This window comes from Cucumis melo, chromosome 12 (assembly GCF_025177605.1).
Source record: "Cucumis melo cultivar AY chromosome 12, USDA_Cmelo_AY_1.0, whole genome shotgun sequence".
Classification (NCBI taxonomy): Eukaryota; Viridiplantae; Streptophyta; class Magnoliopsida; order Cucurbitales; family Cucurbitaceae; genus Cucumis; species Cucumis melo.
The window spans coordinates 9,229,213-9,244,521 of NC_066868.1; the positions used below are offsets into that span (position 1 = coordinate 9,229,213).

General features: G+C 35.5%; 1 protein-coding gene across 4 annotated transcripts; it reads left to right on the forward strand.

Annotated features, from left to right (window-relative positions):
- The first annotated feature begins 1,152 nt into the window (after positions 1-1,152).
- LOC103500805 (histone H2B.7) lies at positions 1,153-10,454 on the forward strand. Of its 4 annotated transcripts, none has more exons than XR_007815781.1 (3): positions 1,153-1,600; positions 3,156-3,292; positions 10,252-10,454. XR_007815781.1 is itself a non-coding variant. In XM_051079846.1 (3 exons), exons 1-2 carry the CDS (start codon positions 1,237-1,239, stop codon positions 2,737-2,739), a joined length of 444 nt encoding a protein of 147 aa, XP_050935803.1. In that variant the 5' UTR covers positions 1,153-1,236; the 3' UTR covers positions 2,740-2,785; positions 3,156-4,509. The 4 variants fall into 4 exon arrangements, 3 of the variants coding, with proteins under 3 accessions (XP_050935803.1, XP_050935804.1, XP_016903018.2); XM_051079846.1 differs by lacking the exon at positions 10,252-10,454 and adding an exon at positions 2,660-2,785 and having other exon boundaries at positions 3,156-4,509; XM_051079847.1 differs by lacking the exons at positions 3,156-3,292; positions 10,252-10,454 and adding an exon at positions 1,934-2,607.
- The last annotated feature ends 4,855 nt before the right edge of the window (positions 10,455-15,309 follow it).

Below are 15,309 nucleotides of genomic sequence, written 5' to 3' on the forward strand. Positions count from 1 at the left end.
ATGCATATATTTGCTTCTTCTCTTAAATTCTAAAATATTAACCTACTTACAACACAAAAGTCAAGTTAAATATGAGTATAATAGAAGTTGTAAAAACAAAACGTGCATAGTGAATATATAAAGAAGAAAAATAAACCTTTAAGTAGAAGAGAATTTTAAATCATTATAGATAAAGATTAAAGAGAATTGTTTATATAGTTATAGAAGATAAAAGTTACAAAATCTTTTAAAATATCCTAATTAAACGTAAACCATTTATTACTCTTAACATATTTTATCTTTTAAATAATAGGTTTAAGTAGCATGTTAGTATACCAAAAGATAATAAATATTTAATTTTGTATATTTCATTGCTCAATAATGAACAAAAATCAATTTAGAAAATAAATAACATTCAATCATTTTTAAAACCCTCCATAAATGGGTGGATGAATCTTTTATATTAATTAAATAACAATACACATAAATAAATTCTAAAAAATAATTAATAAAATTTCTTTCAAATAAGTAGGTTAATGACTATTTCCTTTTTATAAGTTTAAAAGAAAAAAATAAGATTTATCTTAAAATATAAGATATAATCGTAAATTTAACCTTTGTTAAAAGGTAAAGTGACTAAAAATGATTATTTCGTTAAGCCACTTTTTAAGTAGAACGATAAGATTTATCTAACCGTGGGTACTATAAGTTTTCATTTTAAAATTTAATGACCAGATGGTTACTAAACTTAAATTTTATAGAAAAAAAAGAGTCTATTTTACCGAATATTATTTTTTTAATTTTCAAACATCTCTTGTTATTTTTTTTTTAAAATTGTAATACTATTACATAACATAAAAACTTAGATGAAGTTGATATTAGTTTAAAAAAATTTAATAGAAACAAATTGATAATATTTAACCTTTTAAGCTTTGAGAATGAGCCGCGAAAATTGAAATTTTTTAAAGCAAACCAAAATCGTAATTCGTAAAGAAGACGCGAACCTGAAATTCAAATCGGTCCCCAAAACAAAGCCATAGGATTAAAAACACATACAGCCGTCAGATACCAATTCTCAAATCCTTACCGTCCACGTCACCGATCCATGTCTCCATAAAGTCACCCAATCACTTTGCGCCATCTCCATCTATAAATATAAACAATCCCCTCAAATTTTAATCCAACAACTCACTTTTGCTCCCTTCAAAGAAATCCCATCTTCGTTAATATCTCCAAATTCCTTCGTTATATTTAGCGATGGCTCCAAAGGCCGAGAAGAAGCCCGCCGAGAAGAAGCCAGCGGCGGAGGAGAAGAAGGCCGAGAAAGCTCCGGCGGAGAAGAAGCCAAGAGCCGAGAAGAAGCTTCCCAAAGACGCTTCCGATAAGAAAAAAAAGAGAGCCAAGAAGAGCATTGAGACTTACAAGATCTACATCTTCAAAGTTCTCAAGCAAGTTCATCCTGATATCGGAATCTCCAGTAAAGCCATGGGGATTATGAACAGCTTCATCAACGACATTTTCGAGAAGCTCGCTCAGGAATCCTCAAAGCTTGCTCGCTACAACAAGAAGCCGACTATCACCTCTCGGGAGATCCAAACGGCGGTGCGCCTTGTTCTTCCTGGTGAGCTGGCTAAACACGCCGTCTCTGAGGGTACCAAGGCCGTTACTAAGTTCACTAGCTCTTAGATTGATAGATATTAGGGGTTTCTCGTGTAAAAAAGCATGACGACTGTTCTGGATTGTTGATTTCTTTTGCTTTTGTTGCATATTTTGGAGTTTAATGAATGGAAATCAGTTTTCATAACGTGAATTCTTTTCAATGGCCGCTTTGTTCGGGTTGTTTGCTGGACGGTCTCTGAAAATTTACCGTAATTTCACTTTAACAAGTTTGTATGCCTGAGATTCAATATGATTGCAACAAGTATTTAGGGTTTGTTGCTTTTCAATGGTCCAGGAAGAAGACATTGATTCAATGCCGGTGAATGTGCTTCAAACTTGCCCTCTTGGTTCATGTTCTAGCTTGAATCATTTGTTGATTTATGTTTTGAAGATGCTTGTGCAAGTGACTGTACAAACTGTAGATTCCCGTGTCTTTGATAGAAGTTTTCATTGTGGGGTTTTTACAATTTCTTAGACAATGATTTCTGTGTCCCTTTGTTTGGCATCTTCAATTTGGGATCAGGGTGTTGGCATAAATCTTGAATCCATCCTCATTTTATTGATTGGTGGTGAAAGCTGTTGTCATCCATGGGTGATGTTCTGAGTTTATCCAACAAGTTAGAGAATTTTCAACCAGTAAACAGTCCCCTCAATCCACAAAGTTTAGCTCGGTCATTGTGGCCATTTTTGAGCATCTTTTGTTTGAGAATGAAAAATTGTTGCTTTCCTTCTCACCTTTGGATGATTTTGAGTTCAGGCATGGCTTCTTGTGTAGATTTTTTGTTTTCTATTATCTTTTGTGATCTTGGGCTCATTAGTCGCCTAGAGCATGTGCCACAAATGTTTCTACTCTGGTGTCTCAAGGCCTCCTCTTTGTTCTGATGAGAGGTTTGGAAAGAGCCAAAGCCACCACACCCCTAAAATAGTTGACTCAGAATTAATCATAAAATAGCTTCACCTTTCCATGTATTATTTAACTGCAATATGCGATAATTCTTTCATTATCGCTGCTATTGTCTAGACTCCCCGACGACTTTGATATGCCTGAGTTCTCATCAGTTACGAATCAGTGGGATCTATTGTATGATTACAATACACTAATGGAGAATGTATCAGATCTTTCCTACAGATTTTGCTCCTCACCAAGGTAAGGGAGGGCCAATGTGGAAGAACCTGTTTCAATTAAACTTGAAATTTGCACCAGCGGTTTAGTTATTGATTGAATCATTGTCCTCGTTTTTGTTTTTCTGTTCTTTCTGTTTCTGATGGATGCTTAGTGAAAGAAATGTCAGATATAAAGAACCAAAGAACTCAATGGTACCTGCTGAGTGCTGTTAAATATTTACTATGATTTATAAAAGATTATGTTTCAAGAAACAAGATCATATGACAGGAACAGTACTGATGATATGGCAGTACTGTACCTAGAGTATACTAGTAAACTTGGTCTAGAAAATCTCATTTGTTTTTTGTTGAACATCTCAATATCTTGCTTCTGAAAAGGAACATTTTCACAGGTTACAGGGAGGCGGGACTGGGCAAATTCATTACCTTTCAAGTTGGATTCTAATGGTCCCTGAGGATTATCTGGAGCAAATAAGGGTAACCCAAGGATTAGTGCCAAGTTTATTGCTCCTTGTTACTATATCAACAAGTAAGGATTTCACTCTTTTTCTCCTGTGTTCACATTTGAATAATGCATAGCTTTAGATTGTTGAAACCATCCCTTACATCTCTGATATTATATATCAATAGATATGCTTATGCAATTATGATGATTAAGTACCTCGTGCATTAAGCGGAACATGTGTGGTAGCTTAGTATAATGGCTGACAGAGTGATAGTTTATTGAGAGTGAGCTATCTCTCTCAATTCTATCCCAAATTTGGCCTGCCTTCTCTTGCATCTCTGTCTTCTTTTTAAACATCTTACTACTAACAAGTTAACTAATTCACTTGCTCTTCCCAACCATATGCATAAAAAAGTTATTCTCAATGATTATTCTACCCTTTGATCCTAACGTATGTCCAAGTGGCATGGGCATAAGCTTCATTCGGTATCAAGTGTCAGTTTGTGTTATACATGTAAGGAAAAGAAAAAAAAATCATTTCACTCTTTCTTTTTGGAAACATTCCTGGATGCAAATTATAACAATGTTAGTCTGAGGAGGCAAGTATTATTCTTAAGAAATTTTTAATATTTGAAGCAAAGTATTTCTTTTGATAATGTAGATGTGGTAGTTAATAACAAGTGACCATAGGGACCCAAGCACATGATACTTGAAACTTGAGTGTATTAGACCTCTTTAGCGTTTCTGAATTTTTATAATATTTCCACTATGAGAAAGATAGTATGTGTCATTTGAAATTAAAGCTCTAGGAAACGGAAGGCAAAAAGAAATCAGAAAACTTTGGTAGGAATTGTAACGTTGATGTTAGGAAAATTGCCAGTGCATTTGCTGTGCATCTTTGATAAAAGGAATGTGTCATCAGTTGTGGAGGTGAGAGAATATTGAGAGGGCAGTAAATAAACCGCTCCAAGTTAGGTGAAATGAGCATGGGGTAGGAAATGAATAACGGAGTAGTCTCGAATAAGTGTTCCAAGCAGTACACCAGATTATTAATTGCCAAAGTAGGTTTGGACTGGGTGAGCTTTTAGGAATTTATATCCTCTTTCCATTTTACGCATTCAAGAAAGAAGGCAAGTCAAGGCTGACAGTTAGAGAATTGAATAGTAAGAACTAACTGAAGCTTCTTTAGTTTTGTAAAAATACCAGACACCTCAAAAGTTAAAAAATTCTTGGAGCTTTCCTCAAAAAAAAAAAAAAAATAAAAATAAATAAAAAAAAAAAAATAAAAAAAAAAAAAAAAATAAAAGAAAGAAAGAAAGAAAAAAGAAAAAGTAAATAAAAGAAAAATTCGTAACACTCTACTGAATTTATCGTCAATTGTTTCTACATTCTATTTTCTTTTGTTTAATTGCTAAACATTACGAATCTCTTATAAACAAATTCTTATAGGTTTGAACTTTTTATGTAAACTTTTCTTGAGAGTGGAGATCGACACAAAGCTTCTGATGAAACTCTATCCTTCTTGATATTGAATTTCCTCTTTATTGATTCAAGATATTACAATGAGGAACTGAGTAAACTCAATTCCTTTTTTCTCTCTACTATCTTCCTCTCTCTCAAGGAATTACAATAAAACTTCCTCACTAAAATTCTCTGCTTTCTCAATTCAATTCCCTTAGTATTTATGCTAATCTTGCTAGCCTCGAACTAACTCACATGTGAAAAGTATGTGATGTGCTACTACAACTAATATAACTAATTTCAACTGCTGTAACTAATTCTTCCGTCTGTTGTAAACAAATCTAATTGGGGGTCTAACATTACTCCCCCCTTTTAGATTCACCTTGTCCTCAAGGTGAAGAGTGGGGTACAAGCAATGCATTTCCTCATATGACTCCCAAGTTGCCTCATGTAATGGTGACCCTTCTCATTTGGTTAGGACTTCCCACTGTTCAGCCTTGTTTTGTCGATACTCTAAAACTTCTTCAGGAACCGATTTCCATTCAAAATTTTCAGTAATGTGCTGGATTGTAGGTTGTGCACTTTCATGTGACCTGATTAATTTCTTGAGCTGCGACACATGGAATGCCGGATGAATGTTGGTAGTATGTGGTAACTCGAGTTTATAGGCCACGGGTCCAACTTTCTCCAAGATTTTGTAAGGGCCAAAAGATTTTGGGGAGAATTTCTCATTTCGCTTTCTCCCAAAGGTGAGTTGTCTATAGGGGCGTATCTTTAGAAAGACAGTCTCCAACACAATATTCTACATGTCTTCTTTCTCGAACAGCATAGTCTTTCATCTGTTCTTGTGCTAGGTGTAAATGGTCACGCAGAGCACTTAAAATCTCGTCCCTTTCTTGTAACATCTCTTCAACTGTTGAATTTTTTGATTGCATACTGCCATAGGATAGTAAGGCGGGTGGTTTTCTACCGTAAACAACCTGAAAAAGGGACATCCCAATGGCTCGTTGAAATGTAGTATTATACCAGTACTCGGTCCAGGGAAGCCATTTTACCCATTCTTTTGGTTTTTCATTGCAAAAACACTTGAGATAGGTTTCAACCCCTCTATTGACTACCTCCGTTTGCCCATCGGTCTGAGGGTGGTAAGCCGATACTCTAAATAGCTCCTGCCAAAAATGACTCGGAAAGATTTTGTCTCTATCTGATACAATGGACAATGGAAACCCGTGTAATCTCACAACTTCCTTTATGAACAATTTGGCTACCACTTTTGCGGTAAAGGGATGTTTAAGGGGCAGGAAATGACCGTACTTACTCAATCTATCCACCACTATCAAAATCACTTTAAACCCACGGAATCTCCAAGGGTACTAATAGTCCAGCAGGGGATAAGGCTAGTGATTTGTTTCTTTGGCATATCAAACATTCTTTGCAATGTCTTTTAATATCTGCTTTCATTCATTTCCAATATAAGTCACTAGATATCGTTTTGTAGGTTTGTAAAAACCCTGAATGCCCTCCAACAACACAATTATGATAGGTGTCTAAAATTGCGGAAATTAACGAGGAGGTTTTGGTGATCACCAACCTATCCTTATACTTCAGAACATCATTCTGGAGTGAATATTTGCTGTCCTGCTGATCTTTCAACTCTCTCAATTCTGTTATTAATTTCTGGAGTTTGAGATCTTGATGCACTTCTTTCTTGATTAATTCGAAGTCTACGGTCATCGGCACAAACAAGCCTCTTAATTCTATCTCGGCTGGTATTCGAGAGAGGGCGTCTGCAGCGATTTTCATTGCCTAGCTTGACACGACTTCAAAGGAGTACCCCAAGAGTTTTGCTATCCAGTTTTGATATTGAGGTTGGATAACCCTCTGCTCCAACAAAAACTTCAACGACTTCTGATCAGTTTTCACCTTGAATTTTCCTCCCAATAAGTAGGGTCTCCAGTGTTGGACGGCTAATACTACAACCATTAATGCCCTTTTGTACACTGGTCGGGCTCTATCCCTTAGGGCTAATGTGCGACTGTAGTATGCGATTGGTCTCTTCGCCTGAATTAGTATTGCCCCAACACTGTAGCCTGAAGCATTGGTTTCTATTTCAAAGGGTTGACTGAAGTCTGGTAGTGCCAACACCGGGAGAGATGACATTGCCTTTTTAAGCCGTTCGAATGCATCCTCGGCTTCAGCAGACCATTTATATCCTCCTTTTTTTAACAACTGAGTTAATGGGGCTGCAATGGCTCCATAGTTCTGTACAAAACGTCGATAATACCCAGTAAGTCCCAGAAAACCTCTAACTTCTTTGATGTTTGTAGGTTTTGGCCACTTAGTAATTGACTTGATCTTCTCCGGGTCTACTTCAACTCCTTCTTCGGATATACTATGGCCTAAGTATTCCACTGTTTGTTGAGCGAAACTGCATTTCTTCTTGTTTGCGTATAGCTCACGTTCTCTTAGTACGGACAACACCTTTCTCATATGTTCCTCGTGATCGATTATATTTTTGGTGTAGATGAGTATGTCGTCAAAGAATATTAATACAAATTTTCTCAGGAAGGGCTTAAATATTGTATTCATCAACGCTTGAAAGGTGGCTGGTGCGTTAGTTAGCCCAAAGGGCATGACTAAGAACTCATAATGGCCCTCGTGAGTTCTAAAAGCCCTTTTTTCAATGCCCTCATCCACCATTCTAATTTGGTGATACCTCGACTTTAAGTCGATTTTAGAGAACACAGCCGCTCCGCTTAATTCATCAAATAATTCCTCAACCACTGGAATTGGAAATTTATCTGGAATTGTTGCGTTATTCACAGCCCTGTAATTTACACAAAACTCCAGCTTCCATCTTTTTTCTTCACCAGTAAGACAGGACTGGAGAAGGGGTTGTTGCTGGGCCTTATAACTCCTGATTCCAGCATTTCCTTGACTAGTTTTTTCATTTCTTCCTTCTGTTGAAAGCCATAGCGATAAGGTCTTACGTTTATAGGATCGGTTCCTTGCTTCAAGTGTATTTGATGTTCTATTTCCCTTCTAGGAGGGAGTTTTTCTGGCCATTCGAACACATCCTCAAATTGTTTCAACATGGTGTTCAAGGAGCTGTTGGTCTCAATCTCCATGTGTGTCGTATGACAATCGTTATTGACTGGTGTCACAAGTTCTATTGCTCGACATTCAACGAGGAAACCTTCGTCATCCACTCCCCAAGCTTTGATCATATTCTCGAGGTTGACCCTTGCTTTAGTCAAGCTTGGATCTTCTTGAATTTTGATAGGTTTTCCTTTGACTGAAAAGGTTGGTAATAGGTTCTTCCAGCCTACTGTAGTTACCCCTAAGGAGTGGAGTCACTGCATACCTAGTATGATATCAACCCCTTCGAGCTCCAAGGGTAAATTTTTTTCTTTAATTGTCTAGTTCTTCACAAATTCCCTTAATTTGGACAGCAGCTCTTGAGCCTAGAATAACACCGTAGTGTGCTGTCTCTTTGATTGGGATAAACAATTTCTTGACTAATTTTTCAGACACAAAGTTATGGGTCGCGCCGCAATCGATTAGTATTATCACATCTTCGTCCCGTAGTTTACCTCTCACCTTCATAGTGCCCGGGTCATTCAAGCCTATCATTGAATTGATTGAGAGTTCAACAAAGGTGGTGGTATCTCCTTTGACTTCTATCGTATTCAACTCTCCCTTTTTTACTTCATCTCCATCGACAATCTCAGGTTCTTCTTGATCATTTGTTACTACAAACATCCTTAACTCACGATGCTCCTTCATTTTACACTTATGATCGGCTGAATACTTCTCATTGCATCTGAAACATAAACCTTTTTCCTTCCGGATTTGAAATTCTGCATTCGGTAGCCGCTTATATGTTCCTTCTCTTCGATTTTCACCTTGGGCAGGGCTCCTCAAGGTGATTGTTCTAATAGGAAATGTGGTGTTTCCTTTGGTTTCTCCGGTGGTATTGATGGTGGTGTTCTTTCTCCAAGTGTTTGAACAAAATTTTTCCTGTCGGAATGCCCATTTAAGTTTGCTTCCCTTCTGAAACTCTCTCTGTTTTCCACTAGCTGGGCTACCTCCATCATTTTGGCTAAACTCTTCGGCCTACAGAAGGCGACTTCTGCTCTAATCCAAGGTAGCAATCCATTCATAAAAGTATCCTCTACTACCCGTTCTGGTAAATTGGATAATGGCGCGACGAGCTTATCAAACAAATCTCTATATTATTCTACAAAGGATTCCTGTTTGATGCGTAAGAATTGAGGGCCGATGGTTCCGTCCTTGATCTAAATCGCACTAACAATCGTTCTTTAAGATTCGTCCAACTTTTGAATTTCTCTTTCTTCTTGTGATCTAAACCAATTTAATGCTGGGCCGTTGAAACTAACAGTAGATACGAGCATTTTTTCAGACTCGGTTACCTTATGGATTTGAAAGTACCTTTCGGCGCGGAATAGCCATGAATCTGGGTCTTCGCCAGTGAACACATGCATTTCCACCTTTTTGAACTTGTTTCGGTCACTGTAGTTTTCATCGCTTTTGCTCTTTCTTTCGTTTAGGTCGTCCTCGAATTTTCGCTTCGATTCCTCCGTTTTACTCGATGAGGCTTCATTCTCCTTTCGTTTATTATTTTCGGCATTTTGCGTAGGTGTTCCTATCGTTTTTTCCTTCATTGCGGACCGTTCCTGCACATTTGTTTCCATCATCGTTAACAACATTTGCTGTTGCTTTTCCAATTGTAGTCGCATTAGCTCGAGATTCTTCGATATTTCGCTCAGGCTAATTTCGATCGTAGGCATTTTGCTTATCTCTCTTTTCATCCCAACGATTTCTTGATCGATCATCTCCAGACGTTCTTCAATGCGTGTCTGTACCATTTTGATGCTTCAGATTGTCGGCTCTGATACCAATTTGATGAAACTCTATCCTTCTTGATATTGAATTTCCTTCTTTATTGATTCAAGATATTACAACGAGGAACTGAGTAAACTCAATTCCTTTTTTCTCTCTACTGTCTTCCTCTCTTCAAGGAATTACAGTAAAACTTCCTCACTAAATTTCTCTGCTTTCTCAATTCAATTCCCTTAGTATTTAAACTAATCTTGCTGGCCTCTAACTAACTCACATGTGAAAAGTATGTGATGTGCTACTACAACTAATATAACTAATTTCAACTGCTGTAACTAATTCTTCCTTCCGTTGTAAACAAATCTAATTGGGGGTCTAACAGCTTCCTTTACTTGGCGATCAAAAATGGGTAGTATGGATTTGCTCCTTCAATGTGTTAATGGGTCCTGGAAAAACTTGTATGTAGTGCTCGAAACTTCTTCCAGTTTTCAATGCCCGGACTTGCTTGGTGGCAAGTAAGCAGTCCGTGTTAATTAAATCTCTTTCTCATTTTTATGATATATTATAGTCTCTACAGTTATTGAGCATTCAATATGCAGTAATATGTTCCGATATTACAGTGTTTGACTTCCTAAGTTTGCTTTCTCTATTTGGTGGTTCCTTGATGGCACGAGCATTGGACTTCAAATAAGGTATATGATAGAGACATGATTGTTCTTCAGGGTCAGGAGAAGATAAATATCAATGGAAGGTTTGGACAGATATAAATAAAAATAAACTAAAATAACGTTTACACCAACACAAGCGGAAACTTTTGGTTGTAGCATTTTGAAATTGGCTGAGGCGCCACGGAAAAGGCCAACCTGAATGGTTCAGGACTAGCAGCCAACAGCCTCTGCCATCAACAGTTCTATCTAAACGTCAGGTACTGAAAATTACCAGCATCTGGATTGTTTTGAAATTGACTAGAATGTCCGTGTACAATTCGTCCAATTTCTGTAACTACTATAAGTTTGGAAGTCTAATTTTAATAATCGTAAGTTTAAGGTCTTAATTTTTATTATTAAAAATAAGTGTGGTTGATGAGATTATTATCATCTCCGCTACAGATGGACAGATTTGAGCAACACACACTTAATTGTCCATCTTGTAAAGGAGCTTAGGAAACATTTCAAACAGTGCAAAGGCTCCTAATTGGGGCAACTGTAGTTTTCGCGGCCACCACAGGTATCCCTTGTGCTGTACAGATACACATATTCTTCTTGCCAGTCTTGCACTCGCAAGCGTCGGCTTGGCTTAGGCTCGGTTTGAACTTCAAAAAGAATTTTGTGTTCATTGACTATGTTCATGCAGAGATTGATTAGAAGATACCATTAGAGATTGAGAGAGAAATATTGTTGTTTAGAGGAGGATTTTAATCAAGTAATGTATAGTTTTACAAAGATATCGTAGTTGAACTGTGCGAAATGAAACTAGAGACGAATATGTCTTCGTTTTGTTTGGTTGTATTCTTGTTACAGCCATTAATTTTGATATTGTTCCAATTCAGTTTTATTTTAGGACTAATGACGTTAGTTGTTGATGTAACAAAACTTTGATTTTGAGTACATGACTCCACTGATAATTCTTGAATGTATGTTTAAAACCGCATTACTTGTATTAATTGTTTGAGTCCCTAACCATAGTACTCAAAGCAGTGGAGTTATTTGAAAGCTGGCATAGTTTAACATTATTGACCAAGAAGTTTTTAATATAAATCTTTACTTTTTATTGTATTCTTAAAAAAGTAAAAAGTAATTTACCCTTTTGTTACAAAAATATATAATTTGGCTTAAACTTATAGTTGAATTTGGTTTTTATATTTTCCAAAAAGTGCTTTTGTTCTTTAATTATTTATACCTTATATTTTTTTTACTAGTTAGGTTGTTAGGTAAAGATTTTACGAATATAGCTACAGAAATTCAAGAGTGATCATTTGGTCTTAAGTGTCTTGTCAAAATATACCAATACCATAAAATTGCAGTTTTTGTACCAATGATAATATGTCAAAATGGTACCCCCTTACCAATTTTACAATATTATTGTTTGATCTTACATAATTGTTTGATTGTATTTCTAAAGTAAAACTCTTGTATTTCTAATGAAGTTTTCACGATTCTATAGTTCTTACATTTACTACACAATCGTGCAAACATATTAAAATATCATTTAATTAAGGGTGCTCGATGGTTTAGTGTAGAGTTGCACCATCATTTAGTGGAAGCTCACTGATTACAAAGACTTTATTGCCCAGCTGTGCACTTTTAGTTAGAATGTGTAGTAAAGTAAGACTCTCCGCGATTGCTCAGTGTAGGGTTGACAATGGTCATGCTTTAATATTTGTACAATTTGGTGGAGAATGAGATTTGTCATTCAGAAAATATGTGGGGGGGGGGGGGGGGGGAGGCAAACAAAAGGATTAAAGGTAAGAAATGATATTACCTATTCCGAATTTGTGAGTTATTCGTCAAAGATTGAACATTGATTCGGATATGTTCGATATACATATCAAGTGTTGTTCTCTAGATGTATCAGCTCCTCCAACCCAAATTCGGTTGTGAATTATCTAGAATGTCATAGTACATATTAATGATACCTAAAGAAATTGATAGGGTTGACACAAATTACATGCATCAGCAATGCAATCAAACAATCCCAATCACTCCATCACATGGTATTCCTTTTATGTCTCCATTGTTCGATAACAGTGCATCGTGTGACCTAGATGACGATAGGAATGAATCTTAGGATGGTCACAAAGTATAAGAAACTTTCTTGGATAATATTCATGGTTCGACCCCATCTGTTGACACCCACTAGTGTCAATTCATTCCGTAGAAAATTGATCCAATATGCTGACAACGCAATTTGTGGATATACTACAACCTTTAGATGGACCATTGTACGATGATGTCATCATAATCCCTCACGATTGTCTGAATGATGATTATATAAGGGTTGGTCAATTTTTCTTTTCAAGACATGACTTATTAGTTAAGTTGTCAATGCTTGTGTTAGGAAATAATTTTAACTACAATGTAAAGAAGTCAACTAAAAGTTTACTAACGGTGAGATGTTTCATGGAGGAATGCAAGTGGCGAGTTCGTGCCACTAAAATGGATGAAATTGATTCGTTCGAAGTAAAGAAGTATTCAAGTGAACATACATGCTCTCTCAAACTGAGATTAAGTAATCATCGTCAAGCTAAAAGTTCAGTATTTAAGGTAGAGATAGAAGAAAATCTATACTTTAAATATGTATTCATGGCATTGGGCTTGTGCATTCAGAGATTCTTGAATTGAATTTGTCTCGTTATCTTGTTAACGGTACACACCTACACTAGAAATACAACATTATGTTGTTAATATGAACTTGTATCGATGGGAACAACAACACTACCCTATTGCGTTTGTCATTATAGACTGCGAGAATGATTCATCCTAGTTTTTGTTTGCGACCAATTTGAAGGCATCAACACGAAGTATTCTGTATTTGGTTATTATATCTTATCCATCATAAGTCCATTACAAAGCCTATATTGGTTGTATTTCCTAAAGCATTTCATGCACTAACTATATATCATATTCGAAATAATCTAATGGACATGTTCAAAAACAAGAATGTAATTCCACACTTTTATTTTGTGTCAAGGCATATAGGATCTTTGAGTTAAAAAAATATTGGACTAAACTTGATTGGTATCTTGGTGTGATGTCGTACAATGTTGGGTTTTATGTCCTAAAACTTGTAGATAGTAAATATAATCAATTGACTGCCATTAATAAAGTGTTTTATTATTATAATTTCAATAAGTGTTATTGATTATATTATTAGTTTTGCTTAATAACCTAAATCCAATAAACTAACATCCTAAGCTGTTTGATGAGTCTTGAACAATATGTAAAGACATACGGGGATCAATGTTCAAGATCAGCTTAAAGGGTCTATAGTATAGGGTTAAGGTTAGGTACCTTATCCTGTTAACACTATGGATACGACTCACTTTGTATTTGATACAAACACATTGATCCAATGTGTTCATGTATGCGACATGCAAGTGAGGGTATCCAATGCAATGAGTTTGCATAAGACTGGACCACGAAATAGTAACCACTAGATGTAACTCCGTTAACTAGTTGGATTTCTATTTCATTAGGATGACCTAGGTGAATTAGTCTTAATCTTGAGTGTATTATGAACTCCTGTTTGCGAGAGATTGTCCTTTGATTTATATGGGTGAGAGTGACCAAATTTCCGACTCAATATGCTTATCATTTTGGGGACAAGATCGAGTGGGGAGCTGGGAACATAATCACACAAGATGGAATTCACTCCTTCCCACCTTTAGGGTAAGTAGATAAGTGTTCCCTTAAATGGTGTCTCCAGGACTTGAACAAAGGGCCCTACCCTCTCTATGACACGAGAGGGGTTTCTGTTTAGTGGTTGGACCATAAACAGGTTGTTCATTAGAGGAGCACTGGTATTTAAGGACTAGAGGTAACCCAGGGGTAAAACGGTAATTTGACCCAGCTGGTGTTACGAACACTTGCGAAGGACTAATTTACTGGTATTAGTCTATATCCGTGGACACAGAAATATATCTACAGTGAGAAGAGTTCAACTGTGAGTCTTTAGTGGAGTGTACACACAGTTAACGAATATTGATCAATGTAGTTAATAGCTAATTAATCTCATATCGTTGTAGCTTCTGATCTGTAGGTCCATTAGGTCCCCTTCCTAGCTCATAAAGAGTAATGAGATTTATTTATATTGGTTGTAATTTGAAATGTTCAAATTTACTTTGGGAATTAATATAATGTATATTGATACATTATAATATAAAGTTTATTAGACTTTATTACATAAATTTAATTTTGGATATGATTCAAAATTAAATTACGAGAGAATAAAATATTTGAATAAGTTCAAATATTAGTTTAATTTGAATTAGATTCATATTAAAACTATAAGTTAAAATTTAATGTGTATATGATACATATTAAAACTATAGGTTATGAGAGAAATTTATATTTGAATATAATTCAAATTATGGATTAAATTAAATATAAGATATTTAATTTAGAAATTAATTAATTGGAGGATTAATTAATAGTTTAGTTTAATTTGATTTAATTAAATTAATTAAATTAAAACTATAGGTTATGCAAGAGATATTCATTTAGATACGATTTAAATGAAAATATTAATTAAATATGATTAATTAATTATTAAATTAATTAATTATTTAATTAAATTAATTAATTAGTTTAATATATATATTAACTTAATAATTATTATTAAGTTAATAGGGAACGTGAGTGGTTTTTCCACGTTTTCATTTATTATCTCCAACTTCCCACTTCTTCCGTCTGAAGAAGTGGGAATACTTTGCGTAACAAGGAGTAAGTTCTATGAAGAAGTTATGCGAAAAATTTTGCTCTCCCATTTTTCTCTCTGACCAAAAAATTTCTCTATAATAAAAATTCTCTTATTCCAATTTTGGTTCCCACAAACCATCTCAATCAAAGAATAGGAAGGTTTCCAAGTGGTGGTGCCCAAATTGGTAATTGGTAGATTCAGAGTCGTCAACGAGCGTAAGTTTTCTTCTCTGTATTTTTATTCAAAGCATGTTTAACCATAAAAATTTTATCTGTAATTTTTTTGCCAATGTATTGGTAATTTTAAGGTTCCAATTAAATTGGGTTTGTGTAATTTTCCACTGTAAAGGGTTTTCATCCCTT